The 19,770-nt window shown below is 35.2% G+C and overlaps 1 protein-coding gene across 8 annotated transcripts; it reads left to right on the plus strand.

Annotated features, from left to right (window-relative positions):
* The first annotated feature begins 5,249 nt into the window (after positions 1-5,249).
* LOC105044295 (exosome complex component RRP4 homolog) lies at positions 5,250-19,363 on the plus strand. 8 transcript variants are annotated; one of them, XM_073255268.1, is made up of 11 exons: positions 5,250-5,559; positions 10,752-10,824; positions 10,912-10,974; positions 11,165-11,216; positions 11,394-11,588; positions 12,203-12,304; positions 12,801-12,846; positions 13,024-13,113; positions 14,566-14,631; positions 15,730-15,798; positions 18,626-19,363. In XM_073255268.1, the coding sequence occupies exons 5-11, from the start codon at positions 11,434-11,436 to the stop codon at positions 19,073-19,075; spliced, it is 978 nt and encodes a 325-aa protein (XP_073111369.1). In that variant the 5' UTR covers positions 5,250-5,559; positions 10,752-10,824; positions 10,912-10,974; positions 11,165-11,216; positions 11,394-11,433; the 3' UTR covers positions 19,076-19,363. The 8 variants fall into 8 exon arrangements, with proteins under 8 accessions (XP_073111369.1, XP_010920434.1, XP_010920437.1 ...); XM_029264286.2 differs by having other exon boundaries at positions 5,251-5,559; positions 11,401-11,588; XM_010922132.4 differs by lacking the exon at positions 10,912-10,974.
* The last annotated feature ends 407 nt before the right edge of the window (positions 19,364-19,770 follow it).

Below are 19,770 nucleotides of genomic sequence, written 5' to 3' on the forward strand. Positions count from 1 at the left end.
TAGAGAGGAGGAACCCAAGCTGGAGCTGGAAATCGGACAGGTCTGAAGTCTTATCAGATCAGACTATCAACTAGATCCAAAAAAATTCAAATTGAATTTAAATTAAATATAAAATTTATTTATTTTTTGGATTGGATTGAAATATATTATTAATTCAGCTCAAGTCAAATCCGAACCAGAGGTCGAACTCAAACATAGCCCAGCATGAGGCCCGGCCGAACGCAATCCCAAAAAAACTCTTATTTATCTATCCTTGTTCTCTTTGATCCACGTGCTTAACTCTGCATCGGCAATGGTAAATTGCTTATTGATATGCTAAAATTAAGTGAATATCCTTTTCTCTTGGATATATTAGCATTTCTTATCTACTAAAATTATTTATTTATATAATTATTTGATCTATATTTTTAATTGCATTTAGGCTAGTCTGGTTTTGATCCTAATGGATAATTAAGACCTGTCTAATCAAATTAGGGCTGGGCCAGATCAAGCACGAGCTTGAGTTTTCAAAAAATATTTTGACTTAAGTCTGACTTGGAGTCCTTCGAAAAATCTGATCGAATGTAGTTAGAGATGTTGATATGGCTCAATCTGATATATTTTTAATTCTATTTAAATATAAAAAAATAAAAATAGAGTTGGTAATTTTTTTCAATCTAATAGATATTCGATTCGAATGGAATGGATTTTATCCAATTTAATTAAAAAATAAAATAAATATAAATTTAAAATAAATATTTAAAATAAATTTAAATCGAATACGAATAATAATATATTTGATCTCAAATCGGATCCCGTCTGTTTCGTCTAACCTGCTCCGTTAATCGAAAAAAAAAAGGCCAGCCCCCGCCCCCCTCTCTCCCTCGGCCCCCCGCTCTCTCTAGAGCCGTCAAAACGGGCCTTGGCCCGCGGGCCGGCCCGTTTAGGCCCTTAAAATAGTAGGGTTGGGCCAGTGTTTTAGCAACCCGTTTAACAAAAGGTCTTTTTAGCCCGACCCGTTTATGGCCCGGCCCGTGAAGGGCTGGCCCGTCTAGCCCGCAGACCAGTCTATTTTTTTAAAAAAAATATTTTAAAATAATTTAACCACTTAAAGTAATCAGTAAATAACCAATTATTTCTAAAATATCATTTTTCTCATTTCTATGCCTCATTAGTCATTATTTCCATCGTTAATGTCTAATAACTCAAATCACTTTTTCCAAGCCTTAGTCCCTGTTCATCTTCCCACTACCCATCTGATCATTATTACTCTCTTCTTTCTTCAAATATCCGTGGTGGTTCTGTATTTCTGCTTCTTTGAGCCCTCAAAGGTATGTCTTATTATCTTATCAATCTTTTTTTTTTAATTTATTGATGTTTATAATGATTTCATGGAATGAAGTCATGCAAAGAATGCGATTTTTTTTCGATTTTCATATTTTTTTTGGACCACCATAAATGCATACATAAATCACAGGAAAGATGTAATTTTTTTTTTCTGTCTTTATATTTTTTCTGAACTCACTATGGATGCACATACGAATCACAGGAAGAATGCGGTTTTTTTTTTTCTATTTTCATGTTTTTTTCGGATTCACCGTGGATGCACACACGAATGCGGACACCGAAGGAAAGGGAGGATGCGGATGAAAAAAAAAAAAGAGCAAGGGAGAGAGAGGAGGACGCGGATGCTAGGGGAGAGGGAGGACAAGACATGGGAGAGAGATTATTTTATTGCCAGAACTTTTTGCTTCCCATCTGTCTCTTTTTTTAGTTTCATTACTAAACAAACAAATAGATGTAGCATCAAATCTAATGGAATGACTCACCGTTGCCTCTCATCCACAGTGCCACCCACCCATCACTGTCAAAGTTTAAATTTTATTGCTAGCTCTTTCTGATTTTCGGAGAGAAGAGCATATAGATGCATCGTGGTTGGCTCCTAAGGACACATCTGAACATGAAATACAGTGGGAAGCAAAAAGAAATTGATGGATTATGTTCTTTTTATTTTTTATTTCATGATTGATAAGAATCTGACAGAAGAAATTATAAAACTAGACGTAGGATTTCACTTTTTATTCTTGCCATGGAGCTTATTATCTTAATATTTCTTCACGACTACTTCATACCTTTTCTACCAACTCAGAGAGGGAGTTAATACTTGTTTTACAAATTATAATATCCCTATGCTAATGATGCTATCTTATTTCAAGTTGCTCCTATATACATTCACTATCTACTATTTTACCATACTCAGTACTATCTCCAAGCTACATATTTTTTTTTCTTAATTTATTCAAAAATAAATATGCTAAAATATTGATGGGTTAAGCATTGGATGATTGATTATATGATACTTTAATTTGATTTTGCAGTATGGATTCTAGAAATATTGATCATAGCAAAAATATTGATGATGATGAATTAGAAATGTTGGATGCACCTAAAATTCTTCCTAGTCAACAAGAAGGCACAAATAATAATTTTGAGAAGAAATCAAGTAAAAGAGCTAGATCTACCAGCTCACAGATATGGAATTGTTTCACTAAAATAGGTGTGAAAAATGGTAAAGAAAAGGCAACATGTAATGGATGTGGAAAAGAGTTTGTTGTGGGTGGTGCTAATGAGACTTCTCATCTATCTCGTCACATGTCGAGTTGTAAGCTTCTACCTAAATTTTTTGATGTGGGTGAGATGATATTAGATCATACTGGAAAGTTAAAATCTAGAAAACTTGATCATAAACGTATACGTGAAGTCATATCTATGGCTATCATTGAGAATGATCTTCCATTTTCATTTGTTGAATATAAATGGATTAGAGAACTTCACTCTTTACTTAATCCAGATGCAAAACATTATAGTAGAAATACTGCTGTGTCTGATGTGATGAAATTTTATATGGCTCAGAAAGAGAAATTGAAACAAATCATGCATAAGAGTCTTAGTAGAATATGTTGGACCTCTGATTGTTGGACTGCTTATACTAGTGAGGGGTATATTTGTTTGACTGCATATTTTGTTGATGAAAATTGGAAGCTAAATAGTAAAATTTTATCTTTTTGTAAAATAGAGCCTCCGTACTCTAGGGTTGAATTGGCAAGAAAGGTATTTGATTGTTTGAAAGATTGGGAAATAGATAGAAAATTATTCTCTCTTACTTTGGACAATGCCTCTGCTAATGATAATATACAAGATATTTTAAAGGAACAACTTGCTTTGCAAAATAGCTTGCTATGTGATGGTCAATTCTTTCATGTGAGATGTTGTGCACATATCTTGAATCTTATAGTTCAAGAGGGTTTGAAAGTGACTAGTGTGGCTTTGCACAAAATTAGAGAGAGCATCAAATATGTAAAGGCATCGGAGGCAAGAAAAATATATTTTCAAGAATGTGTTCAATAAGTTGGTAGTATTGATACTTCAGTTGGTTTGCGTCTGGATGTATCTACTAGATGGAATTCTACTTATACTATGCTTGAAAGTGCAATTAAGTATCGACATGCTTTTGCTGGTCTTCAATTGAATGATAGAAATTTTAAGTTTTATCTATCAAATGAAGAGTGGAAAAGAGGAGAAAAAATGTTTCAGTTCTTGCGCCCATTCTATGTGATAACCAACTTGGTTTCCGGCTCATCTTACCCAACCTCAAACTTGTATTTTATGGAAGTTTGAAAAATTGAGTGTTTATTGAAAGATAATGTGAACAATGAAGATCCAATTATTAAAGACATGGCTATTAAGATGAAAGAAAAGTTTGATAAGTATTGGAGTGATTACAGTATTGTTCTTGCACTTGGGGCTATTTTTGATCCACGCATGAAGTTTGATTTGCTAAATTTTTGTTACTTACAACTTGAGCCCACTACTTGCCAAGAGAAGTTGCAAACCATCAAATGTAAGTTGTATATGCTTTTTGAGGAATATAAAAAAGGCAAATCCTCTAGTGATCCAATGCATCAAGTGATTCCCAGATTCATTCTTCTAGTCTACAATCTACATATGCGCCCGTTGGAGGAGGACAAGATGAGGAAATACAATTAGAAGGCTTGGATGCATTTGATGTAAGTTGAATGTATTTGATATTCTTTTTAAAAAATTTAATTGCATGATAATTTTTCTTAATTGTTCTTTTGATTAATAATTCTTTGTTGCCAATATGTTTGAAATGATGCAGGAGTATGTAACATATGTGAGCTAAAACAATTCTACAATTGGAAAGTCACAATTGGATCTATACTTGGAGGAGCCAAAATTTGAACCTAAATATTTTTCAAAATTAAATATGCTATAATATTGGAAAGATAATAAACATCGGTTTCCTAATCTATCAAGAATGGTCTGTGATATACTAAGCATACCAATCACTACAGTGGCTAGTGAATCAGCTTTTAGCATTGATGCTCGTGTTTTAAATAAATATAGACGCTGCCTCCTTGGTGATCATGTGCAAGCTCTCATTTGTACCCGCAATTGGTTACATAGCTTTATTCATGATGGTAATATCTTTTTTTATAATTTAAGATAAGAATTTGAATTTAGTTGGATGCAAAATAGATTTTTTCTAACTATTTATTGATCTTTATTATTTGTTACTTGTGGATTGCAGATGAAGATGATGATTCAACTACAAAAATTGATTTAAATTTGCCAAAACAAGATTGTCAAGTTTCTAATTTATAATTGACGAAGATGAGGATGATTATTGATTAATGAAATGTTGGCAAAAATCTTAAGAACAGGGACTGAATTTTAATAGTTGGACTCAATGTTATTTGAACAATATTTATTACTTCTTGGTTTGTTTGATTTTATGGAGTTTAATTAGTCTGTGGTATTTTTTTTTATGGAGAATGAAGATTATAATATTATTATAAAAATTTTAGAATTTTTTCATATTTACTTTTGATGTTTTAAAATTTGATATAGGGATTGATTTTATTTATTTATTTGATGAAATATTATGTTTGAAAATTTTTTAATTTATTATAATTTTTTTAATTTTTATAATTATTTTAATTTTTTTGATGAACTATTAAGATCGTCCCATTTAGATCCTTCGCTTGCGAGGATCAGACCTGATCCGCCTATGGCCATTTAATCAAAAAATTTTTTTTGACTCGATCTTAATGGATCCGATTTGTGAAGGGCCGGTCCTCCACGGGCCGGACCGATTCGTGTTGACGGCTCTAGCTCTCCCCCTCACACACACACACACACACACACTCTCTCTCTCTCTCGGCAGCCGGCGGGTCCTCAGTCCCCCCCATCCCCCCGCCCCCCCTGGCCGTCCACCCTCTCTCTCTCTCTCTCGCTCTCGCTCTCGCTCGACGGCCAGCGGGTCCTCACCCGCCCTCCCAACCCTAGCAGCGGCCCGGCGGGTCCCCACCCCTCCTCCTCCACCCTAGCAGTGGCGGCCCGGCGTCGGAACCCTAGCCATCGTCTAAGCTTCCCTATTCGGCCGCTCCAAGCCTCCCACCCGATCGAGACTCCTGAGGACGAAAAACCAGAGGGAAAAAGGGGGAAAACATAGGAAAAATCAACGAAAAACAAAGGCAAGACGGAAAAAATTAACAGGTAAGAGCTTTTCCGATATAGATTGATCATTTTTTTTTCTTTTCAACTTTTTTCTTTTCATTTCATTCTCTTTTTCCGAGATATGTGGGGAGGGAGAGCACCTGAGGGAGATCGGAGGGATTTTTAGGTTACGGTTGGGTTTTTTTCTCGAGCACATGGGATTTTGTGCGAGTTGTGGCGGTGTGAGTTGGTCCCTTGAGGTTTTGAGAGCTTAATCTTGGTGGAAGCGTTTGGGGATGGCCGGATGGGGCCGCCGGCGGTGGTGGAGCGGCGGCGGAGATGGGGAAGGAGAAGGGAGATCGGTTCAGGTATACCCGATCTGACCCGTCTTTGGAGTCCGACCCGACCCATACCCGATCCGTTGCCACCCCTGTGAAAGAGAGAAGGCGCTCATATGGAGATGTCGTCCACATTGCTAGAGTGTTAGTGGAGGGGTGGACAACACTGCAAGGAGTGGAGGAGGTGATGGAACCTTAATACTAACAACCACGGTCCTTAATAATGTGGCTCACATACGACAAAATGTTGTCTATATCTAGATGAACGTCGTTAGAAGATGGGTGATCATTAAACAACTTCCATCTTGTATTTGTTAAAATATCTGCAAAAGAAGAAAAAAATAAGAGGGAGGTGGAGAGAAGAAAGGAGCTTTATTATCTCTGTTTCAATTTCATTCAATACATTTAAGAGATTATTTATATTAGTATATGGATTCCATAAAAAGAAAATAATAACAACTGAGATCGAATCATGCTAACAAAGAAAAATGATTTAGAATCATATCAATAAAGAGAAATACTATAGGATTATGTTCACAAAAAAATTATTATTAGGTTGATATGTGATTCCTAAAATCATGCTAACAGTTCCCCTCAAACTCAAGGTGGTGACGTATATGTCAACTTGAGTTTGAAAATTATTATTTTCCTTATAAATAAAAATGCCATAGAGGAGGAGACCCACGCTCAATAAGAAGATAGCTGAAGGCCGATGATCAGAGGCAGACCGTCGGGGGGGGGGGGGGCAGGGCACTTTGACCCCCCTTAATTTTTTCCTAACTTTTATATATAAGTTAGATTTTTTAGGTAAAATTTGTATATATATCGTAAATCAACTTTCTCTACTTGGAAGTTGGATCACTTCCAACTTTCTCTTTCCTTTTCATTAATTTTTTTTCCTTTTTCATAATTATTTAAGAGAAGACAAAGGGTTTCCTTCTTCTACATTAAATATAATTCAAATTACCTATTTAAACACACTCTAACTAATTAAAAAAGTTAAGATTGTAAAGGAAAAACACGCACACGGCTCCAAGAGTGAAGAGTCCATTCCAATGGGAAAGAACTCAAAGAGAAAGAGGCAATATCTACATCAACTCATGCAACATCAACTCAAGCTTCCTCGGGTTCTATTCAACATCCTCTTCTCTTCTTCTCTTTTTTTTTTTTTTTTCCTATTTCGTTTTTTTTTATAACTTTATTCATATTTTAGGTTCATTATGAGTAGAAAAATTAGTGATTTTTTCAAGAAAAAAGAAGTGGCAGAAATAATTGATGGTGGAGCTAAGCAGCCTACACCTGAAGTTGAAGCTGAGATTGAACTTCATCAATCAACTTCAAGAACAGGTGCCATTCCTACAAAAGAAAGGCCATCTAAAAAAAATAAAAGTTGGAACCGAATATATTGATATTCATGAATTGGAAAGAGATCTTGGATTGTGCAAACAAATTTGGGAATACCCTATGAATCAACATGATGAAATTCGACGTGCCTATATTAGTTTTGATCCTTATCAGCCAATATTGGACAAGTATGATCCCATTGGTTCAAAAAATCATCATAGGCATTTTCAATCATATTGGTTTAATCAACATCCTAGTTGGCTCGAATATTCTCCAACTACGAATGCTGCTTATTGTTTTGCTTTCTATCTCTTTTCAAAGCCAGGTGAAAGAAGCAAATTTGTAGGTGGATTTCAAACTTGAAAAAAAATCAATGATGGGGAGAATTGTGCGTTTCTTGGACATGTGGGAAAAAAATCGAATTCCTCACATAATGTTGTTATGAAGAGCTACCATGATCTGATAAATGAGAGGCAATATATTCAAAATGTAGTTGAGAAACAAACCTTTGAATAGATTGCTCCGAATCGTTTACAGCTCAAGACCTCAGTGGATGCAATTAGATGGCTTACATTTCAGGCTTGTGCTTTTCGAGGACATGATGAACGTCCAAATTCAAAAAATCGAGATAATTTTTTTGAACTACTCAAGATTTTGGCATGTTATAATGAGGATGTTGGAAAAGTTGTTTTGGAAAATTCTCCTAGTTATGCTTCTTATACTTCACTAAAGATACAATAGAAAATTCTACAATTTTTTTCAAAATTCTCCTATCAAGAGAAGTTGTTATTGTTCATTAATTTTTCAATGATTTGTTGAATATTGTTAACATTGTGAATGCGTCTACAAAACGTCATGATGAATTGAGAGCAAGACAAGTAGCCAAAATTACAAATTCATTAGCCATTGATGAGCTTGAATCTGGAAGAGGGCAAAAGCAGTTTACAACGGCCTGGCGAGACTAGATGGAGTTCATATTTAAATTCTGTTCGTAGTTTGAAAATGTTTTTTTCAATTACTTGTTCCATTCTTAAGGACATTACTCGTGATGGAGTTGGTTATGCTCAACGTGGAGATGCTGATGGTGCATTATATTGCTTGACATCTTTTCAATTTATTTTTATATTGCATTTGATGACAAAAATCTTGGAGATAAATGATGAGCTGTCAAGCTTTACAAAGAAAGTCCCAAGACATTCTCAATGCAATGCATTTGGCAAAAAGTACAAAAGTTTTACTTCAAAAATTAAGAGAAGATGGATGGGCGTTTATTAGAGGATGTGATACTGTTTTGTGAGAAATATGAGATTGATGTTCCAGATATGACTGCTACTTATAAGCATGATGGTCGAGGTCGTCGACAAAATGATATTACAAATGAGCATCATTTTTGGGTTGATATATTTAATGCTGCTATTAATACTCAATTACATGAATTGCATAGTAGATTTAGTGATGTTGCAGTTGAGTTATTAATTTCTAGTAGTGCTTTGGATCCTAGAGATGGTTACAGGTTATTCAATTTAGAGAGTATATGTCAGTTTACAGAGAAATTCTATCCAGAAGATTTCAGTGAGCATGAAAGAAGACTTTTGAGAATCAATTATAACATTATCATATTGATGTTCCAAAGAATCCTGAGTTTCAGAATATGTCTACAATTTCAGAATTATGTCAAGGATTGGTGAGAATAAGAAAGTCAGATGTTTATCCACTCATTGATATTGTATTGACTCTTTCAGTTTCAACTACTACTACAGAGAGTATTTTCAGCAATAAAGATTGTCAAGATCAGATTGCGTAATAAGATGGAAGATAACTTTCTTATCGATTATTTACTCACTTACATCAAGAAGGAGATAGCTGAAAATTTTATAGTAGATTCGATTATTGATGAATTTAGTTCTATGAAAGAATGTCGAGCTCAATTCAAATAATGTTTATGAAAAAAATTATTTAAATTAATTTTAATTATTGATTAATATTTTTTTATTTTTATATTCTCTTGGCCCTCTTGTAAAAGTTGGTGTGGTCCGCCCCTGTCGATGATCCTCATGAACCAAAGCGCCACAAAAGAGAAGACTGACATTCAAAGTGAAAATGATCAAAGGTCGATGATTCTTGCGGACCAAAACACCACAGAAGAGAAGACTAGCACTCAAATAGAAAATAGCCAAAGATCGATGATCCTTGTAGACAAAAACATTATAGAAAAAAAGAAGACTTCAAACTAGGCAGTGAAGGAGCCAAAGGCAAAAAAATACCCCAAAAAAAAGAAACAACCCTAAATTAGGTGACAAAGGAGCTAGTGGAAAAATGCCCAAAGAAATGAAAAAAGACCTCAAATTGGATGATGAAGGAGCTAGAGATAGAAAGATACCAAAAAGAAGGAAAAGCCTCAAACTGGATGGTGAAGGAGCCAGAAAATACCCAAAGAGAAGGAAAAGATGGTGAAGAACCACGATGGTTCATCTAAAAATAAATAATCTTCAGATCTTAATCAATCAGAAAAAAGATGATCTACAAATCCACTGAAGAGTAGAAGATCTGTAGGGAAATAGATATTCATAGATTAGCAATGGTGGCTACAGTAAAGATGAAACAGATGATGGTGGCATATTAGGTGTTTGATGGCTCTGATACTATGTTAAAATATCTGCAAAAGAAGAAGAAAATAAGAGAGAGGTGGAGAGAAGAAAGGGGCTTTATTATCTTCGTTTCAATTTCATTCAATACATTTCAGAGGTTATTTATATTAGTGTATAGATACGATAAAAAGAAAATAATAACAACTGAGACCGAATCATGCTAATAAAGGAAAATGATATAGAATCATACTAATAAAAAAAAAATACTATAGGATCATGTTAACAAGGAAATTATTGTTAGGTTGATATGTGATTCTTAAAATTATGCTAACAGTATTAGACGATGTGCATTTATGGACTATTTTTATTTGATGGTTGTTCATCTTTTGATAGCAGCTATCTACGGCTGCACAGTATTTTGTGGTGCTTCACATGCATCGCATAAGACTCGTACTCGTGACTGAAACTTTGATTATGGCAATCCATCTATCAATATCACTTCTAGATTCATAAAAATAATATCAATGCCGCTATTATAGGGAATTATATGCACTTTTGTTTATTAGTGAAGCCTTCTGGGCTAATTCTGTAATTTACATGTCGACATTGATCTGTAAATTTTTTTCTTCACATTAACTAGCTAAGCTTTCTGAATTAAATTTGGTAATTCGTATATTAGTATTGGTTTGCAAATATGTTATTCCCATTGAATGGACTACAGACATTGTTGTTACTGATTTTTATTTTATTTTATTTTATTTGTTTTTGGTAGTCAAATGTCAATGTTGCCATAATAGTTCTGACCATTTTACATGCGACCCCCTCAGTGCAAAATTTTTTTCCAATGGACGGCAGAGAGCACATTGCTCCAACTAAATTTAGGGTTTTGCTAGGGTTTTTTCCTCCTCCTTCCCTCCCTCGGATTCTGCTACTTCTAGGGTCTCACCTTTTTCTCTTTCTTCCTTCTTCTCTATATCCTCAGCTGGCCCGTGGCTCTCGGCCTCCCTAAGGTTCTTGGGCCACCTCTTTTCCGCCAACATCCTCGCTCTTCCGCTGTGAGTGCAAACCATTCACGACCCATTTTTTCTTTCTTTCAATTTTATTATCTTTTAACTGCTGCTAATTTAAAGCGTCATTACCAGCTTCTCCCATGCATCTCTTTCCTGGAATCTTCATGGCAGTTTTTTTTTACTATTCCCTTCAAAGTTAAGATTTCTGATTGAATTTTCCTTTTAATGTTCATATGTTATCATTCATTGCACATGGTTAGTAATTTGTGGATTTGTTGATTGGATAGTCTACATGGATTAGTGGTCTTTGGTTTTTCTCCATTTTTTGAAACTTTTTGCAAAAATCAGTGGCTAATTTGCCAAAATCTCCCCTTTTTTCTGGTAGTGTTCCAGTTATTACCATCAAGAAGCGTGCTTCCTTCTAGTTAAAGGGCAAGGTATTGGCTTTACCACTTCGTTCTTGTTTTAGCCATTTTCCTTTTCAGTTTAGGTGTCATATCAAGATGTTTCAACTCAAAATTTATTATTACTAGCACTTGAAAGCTTAATGAGCAACCCTATTGTGCGGTTGAAGCAATTTGCCTTGACATATTGAAGGACTAAAGGCTTTTTAGCGTGCAGGGGGAGTCAAAAGGAATTGAAGGATTCTTGACAATGAGAGATTTGCAGCTGTCGCTGAACCAAACCCAGAGGGTAAGGCTGCAAGCAGCTCTCCAGCAGCTTCAGGACCTAGCTTCTCAAGCTGCTGGTTCTTCCTCAGTTACCATTGCGGACACAATCCCTGTCAACAATGAAGACGGTATTCTCAAGTAAGATAAGAGGCAACAGTTTTCTTTTCCTCCTTACATCCCATGGTTTATTTTCATCCTTTTTCTAATTTCATTTTCAGCATCTCGAGTTTTAAGAAAGAATTCTTTTAAGCGAATTTCTAATTTCATTCTACATGCATCTCTTATTGTTTTTCTTCTTGTTATGGTTTGCTTGGACATTTTTTGGTTCTTTTTCATATTCTTTTATACAATCTAATGGAAACTGAGCCGTGAAAATTTTCCCTTGTATTAGGTTTCTTGCATATGATCATTCTAATGAAAACTGAGCCGGGAAAATTTTCCCTTGTTTGTTGGCTTTTCTGGTGTTGTTATGTGATTATTTTTCGTACTATTTGCTCTTTGCCCTGTATTTTCTGTCTTAATTCATTCTTGCGATGAACTGACACAAAATATGGATAGTCTCCTATCAAATTGATATCTTTTTTTTGGGAAACTGGAATGATATATTCTTTCAAAATCTTTAAACTTTTTTTCACATCTATGGTGTTTTCCTTGATACTTCCACCTTGGTAATGCTTTCAGATTTGTCCTATTTTTTCTTAACATATTGACTCATTATCTCATCCTTGCCTTCATCTCTATGATGTGGTCAGGGGACATGGGACGTCGGAGCTTGATGGTCAAGTGGTTGCCACTTTGTGTGGTGTGGTTGAGCGAGTAAACAAACTGGTTTATGTACGTGCTCTAAGAGCCAGGTACAAATGCATCCATGCCCATCAAATCAGCTTCAAATTTATTATTTCTAGGTTTTCTAAAACTCGTTTAGGTTTTAAACTATGGCTTGACGTCAACATGTTTGAGAAAAGGATGAAATTTTTTCTTCTCGAATGCTCCTTATGCCTGAAGCTGACTTCTTATTTGAATGTAATAATATATGCAGAATCATTACGAAGAGCTTCAAGATGTAATGACTTTGAGAGTTTCAACTCAAAATTCTTTCAACATCTTTGCTAGGAGAAGCCTCTTTTCATTTTGTTGACTAAATTATTTCTTTCTTAAAATTTGTGGCCAGATATGATTTTAAAATTTCCCTTTTAACCAAATACTTTCAAGAATTCTGAATCATATACTTTGGGGACTATTTGAACCATCTTTCCCTTTTGCTCTACAAAAATTATACATTATTTTGATTCTGAACCTTGAAATTTCATTAAGCAAACTTTTCATGAGACTGAATGCTTGTGTTTGCAGGTACAAGCCAGAGGTTGGAGATATTATTGTTGGTCGTGTCATTGAGGTCTCCTTTTTATGCTATTTCTATTTTCCTCCTCTCTTAGTAAATTGAAACCATGTGCTATTGATTTTTGTGTTATTGGTGGTAATTGATGCAAATTCCTTCCTATGATCTCTGTCAATTCATCATGTTTTTCTGCTAATGCTTTGACGGTCTGTTGCACTTTTTGCTTTTTTGAAGATTGCTCCTAAACGTTGGAGATTGGAGATTAATTTCAGTCAAGATGCAGTATTGATGCTTTCATCTATGAACCTGCCAGATGGTATTCAGGTACGATTGGCATCTTATTTTCTTTTTCAAACTGTTCCTTTTATGGAATTAAAAAAGGCCTTTCTAAGAACGTCAGTGGACACAAATTGGAACAAATGCTTTATAACAAGAAACTTGGAAATATTAGCTAAAAGTTCGATTGCATTTTGATGCCTGAGAAATCAACAACTAAATGATAAAGAAAATTCTTTCATCATGCTGTGCTTTTAGTATTCCATTTTAGTTTGTCTATGTCACTGGAGCTCATGAATTGTTTCAATAGCATCACCTAGGAAAAATTCTAAATACATATTTTGAATACTGAAGCTGGAGGTTGTGGAAAATGCTAATAAAGAAAAAAAAAACATGCAGATTAGAATTGTTAGATAAAAAGGAAGATTAAAATAATGTTGGTGATCATATTTTGAGTTTGTTCTTTAAAAGATGATTCAAGATTGAGCTATTTAATAGCTTTTAGCCAGTGGTTAGAATTATCAGGTGTCCAGGCAATTCAAATGCATAACATTATGCCCAGCTTTTGTAAACCATGAAAAAGAAACGCATGCGCACAAAAATTGAAACCTCTGAACCTATAACAAAGATTATGTAGGTAAAACATAAGTTGTTATCTGAAGCAGAGACTTATGCTTTAGAGTTATTATTTTATAATCTCATCCTTTGGAGAAAGGGATAGAATCAAGGAGGTGAAATAATTTTAAGAGTACTTTAGGAATGTGAGAATACATTTCAATATAATGACCTGATGATTAAGGGAATTTTAGCTCTTTTTGGGCAAGTTGATGGGTGTTGACTGAGCTAACAATTGCCATACTTACTAATTCTTGTTCATGATCAAGCTATGTTTGCTTATTGCTAATGTATTGCAGACTTCAAGGTAAGCACATTGTATCTCCGATCTCATTGCATTAAAGAGATCATCAGTTATTCCAATTTTTATTTTACCTGATGCTAGTGCTTTCGATCAAAGTTCGCAAACTCGGTATTGGAACCTGTGCCGGTATCGTATCATAATGTACCAATCTGTACCATACCGTATTGATAATAAAAAAATCCAAAAAAATCCTACCCAACAGCACAAAAAAAAAAAAAGAAGAAAGAAAAGAAAATCGGGCCGAACTAGCCCCGAACCGTATCGAACCGGACCAAACCGTTCGGTATCGGGTGGTTCGGGCCGATACCATACCGAACTGACCTGTTCGGTCCGGTTTGGATCATTTTCCGAAAATCCAGTTTGAACCGGATTGGTTTCCCGCCGGTACGGTATGGTACGAGGTGTACCGATTGGTTTGGGCTGGTATGGAATACCATGCTTTCGATGGTTTCTTTCTAAGTCGCTTTCTATTTTCTATTACTTAATGAGGTTAATTATTCTTGTTGGTTACTCTGAAATTATTTCAGTCCTCTATGATTGCCCCAAGTTGATTTTATTGTTTTTTCTTGTGCAACTTATAGAGGCGGAGAACTGCTGTTGATGAACTCAACATGCGCACTATCTTTGAAGAAAATGATGTAGTTTGCGTAAGTATTTATGTCCTTTGCTTTCTATGCAAATTTTGCAAATTTGTTTCTTTTAAACTATGATAAAGCATATGTATGCAAAATTGTTCCATATGCTGGAAGAGAAGAATCACACTTAACTAGATCAGTTAAGTGACTGATAAAAAATGATATTTTCATTGGTTTAGGACAGTATTCTTAGTGTTAATGTTGCTGTAAGACTAACATTTTGTTGTGCTTCTGCTTTGATTAGTAATTGATACAATTCATTTTTCTTGTTGGGGATACTAATGTCTTAAACAGAGTTTGCTAGAATTAGCTTTTATATGATTCCATAATTTAATTTTAATGCAAATATGCTACAAATTTGACATAAGGCATTGCAATAATTGAGTCATAATGGTTCTTCAGACTCATGCTGCTTCGAATATAGAGCAGTATCAAATAAACTAAATGATCATAAAACACTCTACTAGCACTAGTCCATGTCTCCAATCCTGCTATAGTTATATATTTCTTCATCTTGATAGTTGCATGGTAACAAAATTGTTCATACAAAGAATTCTCCTGTCCATTGATTTTGACTAAGATCTCATTTTCCATTGTATCTCTATGAAATTTACAAACCGTATGCTTCCTTTCATTTTTACAGAATATGTTCTGTTTTTTGAAGGATTTGTTTCTATAGTAAATGTCGCATTCAACTTGATTCTAATGTTATCTATCAAAATTATACACACAATAGCACTTTTTTTTTTTGCATGTTGACAACAAGGCCTGTGATATTGCAAACATAAGGTTGAGCTTTATGGGTCATAAAACTAAAACTGCGGGAGTGAACTAACCTGATCTCATCTTTTAGTAGGTTACTATGTCTACATTCTGGTCCTGGATTTGAATGGGTTCATATATAGATTGCTAGATTCTTAGCCAACTGCAAAAACTGCAACCATATGCAGGGTCATATTACGGATATTTTATTGCAGGAATATTATTGGAGTATGAGTCAGGATATTTTGTAAGGATTTCTTATCAGCTACTGATGTCGCTTATAATCAGTATAATGAGCGGTAGTTGATTATCTGCCTTTTCTTTTCCTTGTTCATGTATAACTCTCAGGCTGAAGTTCGTGGATTCCAGCATGATGGAAGCCTGCACCTTCAGGCAAGAAGCCAAAAGTATGGAAAGGTATCTTGTCCTTTTACATTCCTGTTTTCCTTTCTCAAGCTCAAAACTTTTCCGCAGTATGAATTCTGAATATGGCCCCCATTCTTTTGAGAAATTAAGCCACAGCATTAAAGAAATGGCACATTCTTATTTAATCTGTGAAGAATGACTTACTATGTTCACATGTATTATGGGAAACATGGTAACAATACACATGTTAAACGAGGATGGGATATTGTTTATATTATATATATTTTTCTTAGATAGAGGAACATTTGTTCTAATTTTGCCCTTGATATAAATTTATGGAGGATTCGTTGAGCTTGCGCTGTATAGTTATGAGGTGGCTGTTAATTATATCTTTAATTATGTTTCTCTTAATTAGGATGCGGATTGTCGATTGTTCTTGGTTTTAGGCGGTGTTTCAAACATTTATGCTTTCCTCAATCAGTAACACAAAGAATGCTTCATGAAGTTGCTTTCTAATGAATCTACATAAGCTTTCAAAGGATATACTTTTCCTAGTGAAAAATTATTCTTAACAAAGCATTTCATGTCCGTTTAAGAATGCAATATGATTTTTCATTTGTTTGGACAAAGAAGGGTTTGATGAACAATGTGGTGTGAGAGATCCCTAAAATGGAACACAAATGATTTAGTAATCAGAAGTCTTGAGAAAACCAGTGTATGATGCCACACTTTTCTGTTGCTCCTTTTGAATGGACAGAAAATGTGCCAAATAGTGTAGCAATAGGAAACTGCCCCATTGACTGAAAACCGAAGAGGGCCAGGTGTCTAGGTAAGTAACTTTAACTTTACTGTTTTTTTAAGCATCAAACAGGGGTTAAGACTTCCACAAATATGTACAAAAAATTATAGCAATATAATCAAATTACTGGACTATGTTAACAATCTAAGATGCTTTTTCTTATATTAAAATTTGCACTTGTGCTATATAACAATAATGAAAAGAAAAAGGGCGTGAGCCTTTACTATAAGTATCTAACTATTTTAACTAATATTGTTGAGCACTAGAAATTAAGTACCAATTCTTTCACTAGAGTGTTCTTGGATAGGATACTCCAATAAGCCAGGCCAAATGCCAAAACTTTTTGTGGATATGAGTAGGATACTTCATTTTTGGAGAACCAATAATTTTTATGGTTTGTCCTATCCACGTCTAGAAGTGTCAGCAGTCCAAGCATCCTAAAAACTGTAGTGTCTACATTACACTGATGATGGGGTAGCAAGAGAGGTTTTCCATGGGTGGTAAGGAAGAATGGTGTGCATAGATGGTGAATTTCAGTAATTCATTATATGTATTTAGAAGCAGTGAATACCATTAGGAGTATTGATGGTTAAACAAGTAAATTATTAGTAACAACAGTAAACTCATAGACTTTTGTAGTAGTAATAAATGAAATTGCCATTATGCAGGATTCCTCACTGGGTGTCCTTTATGCATATATAGTATTATTTGGTGAGAATGGTATAATTTTAGATGGTAAATTTCAATTACGAAGGGAGAGAGCTTAAGTGGATCACCATGTTTTTTGATAAAGGAAAATTCCATTATTTCTTTCAAAGCTTACTGTACGATTTTCATCCCATAAGGAGGATCAAATCTTCATAGATAAACCTTTTGGTTTTATCCATGACTGAACAATAAACATCTTAAATTAATTGCAATTTCAGTGGAGGCGAAAATGTAAGGGCTTTAGTCAAAACTTAGACAAGAGGCGCTTCTCTGTTACTTAGATTGGTTACGTAGGGCTTGTGGATGGAGAGAGTGGCTTCCTGGGTGTTATATTCGCTGTTGCATTCCTTGGGAATTTAAAGGGGAGCTTTGTAAAACAGCAATGAGGTTTGCAATATTTATGGTCAGAATGATCGGCAAGAAGGTCCAAGAAAATAAGATGAATGTGGCAAAAATGAGAATGATTTGATTGGTGTGTGATGGACCTAGGAACAATTAAAAAAAGGTCAGGAATTAGTATATAAGGAGGTGCATGTCAAGCAAGATTTTGAGAAGGCTCTGACATGGAGAGTGAGAGAGTATGCTCAAACCTGTCAAAGGGATAGAAAGCAAAGGGGAAGACCTAATCTAACATCGATCAAAGTTCTGAGATAGGGTTTGGAAAAGCTCATACTTGGTGGAAGATTGATAAGGCCAAGCTCAAATAAGCAGCACCAGGCGTGATATCTATGTTTAGGTTTTATATGCATCTCTCTGTTTTTTTTTTTTTTCAAAAAAAAAATTCCATGATGAAGGATATGATTTAACAATTCAGTGGATTTTTCTGCTACATTTGTGCTTCAGGTGTTGAAAATCATGCTTAAGGGAACTGCATTTGCCTGGGACCACAAAATTCACAGTTCCCACCTGCTTGACTTGAGCTTGAGATAACTGCAGTTTCTAGCTGTGGTGGAGAGGTCCATTACTGTATCGAAACATGATTGAGATGTTTGTGCTACAGACAAGTATATAATAATTCTGCATACCAAGACTATCATTCTAATGCATCTTGGTTTATTTTCAAGTCTTTCACATCTAGCATTGAAAAAAATATGCACTTTATTATTTGCAATCCCTGCAAATACTAGCAGCATTACAGAACATGACATTTGCTCTGTCTTTGGATGTATGAAGCTCCTGTACCTTGTTTAGACTTTAGACCATATTTTACTGAGTTTGCTGAAAAATTATTAATTTTACATTAATGTTAAGTAATCCATGATATTTCTTGCAATTGTTTCTTTATCAGGTTTTTTTTCTTCTTTTGGTTGAGAACTGTGTCTTGGGAGTAACATCTAATATCCAATGATTTGGTGATCTCACTTGTTGCAGCTTGAGAGGGGTCAATTGCTTACAGTCCCAGCATATTTGGTGAAACGGCGTAAGCAGCATTTCCACCATTTAGAGCAATACTGTGTCGACTTGATTCTTGGATGCAATGGCTTCATCTGGGTGGGTGAGCACTTAGAAACTGGGGAAAATAACATGCTCGAAGACCGAGAAAAGAGACCAGAAACTAGCAAATCCAATATGATCCATGAAGAGCAAGAGCAAACTTTCACTCCACTGGAAGTAAGACAGCACATATGTCGGATTGCCAATGCTGTCCGTTTGCTTGCTGCACTAGGCTTCATTCTTACAGTTGAATCAATCGTAGACACAGCTGAAGCAAGTGCCTCTTCAAATATCGAGATAAAAGACATGCTAGGACCAGAATTTTATGTCCAGACTGTAGAGAGAGAGGTCCAACGCAGAATATTGCTGTCAAGGAAGAGGGTCTGAGCGCACGTTGAAACTGATGACGTTTACCTGATTGCTTTTGTAGAAAGGAAAAAATAGTCCTTTAATTTGAAGCTTTCTGCTTAATTTGGAGTTCTATAGGTAAGAAGTGTTTGATGAATTAGAGAGAACCGGATAAGTTTCTTTTCACTATGGGAAATAGCATTCCCATGAGCATGCTGGTGAAGGCGGGGGGCTGGTGTTGTGTAGCATCACATTTAAGCTGAAAACTAGCAAGGCTGACAGGTTAATCAATCAACTCTGGTGGACAGATGGGATTTCTTGTCAGAATTGTTTCTGGATTCATTTTTCATCTACCATTTCTTTCTCAGCTATGAGCCATTGTTTATCAGTTAACGAATGCATTCCATGTCAAAATAAAAGCGAACGCATTTGACGTTGGGATGCTTCGCAGATCTGTTATCTACAATAACCCCGATGTTCTTGGAGAGCGATGAGGCAGCGTGTCCAATTAACCTTGCCATGCTGCTCTCTTATTTTCAAAACTTTAGCTCTTCTATGCTCTGATGTGAAAGGTTGTCCTCGAGGCTTCCACCATTATAGGATCCGGAAAGGATCAGAGGTATGCATAAATAAAATCGCATATGCATCTATTCTTGTAACAAGAAAGAAACAGGGAAGTGTCCATTTGTTCTAAGAAAAAGAAAAAAAAATTACAATTTGCAACATTAGCAGAG

Source organism: Elaeis guineensis, chromosome 4, assembly GCF_000442705.2.
Source record: "Elaeis guineensis isolate ETL-2024a chromosome 4, EG11, whole genome shotgun sequence".
Lineage (NCBI taxonomy): Eukaryota > Viridiplantae > Streptophyta > Magnoliopsida > Arecales > Arecaceae > Elaeis > Elaeis guineensis.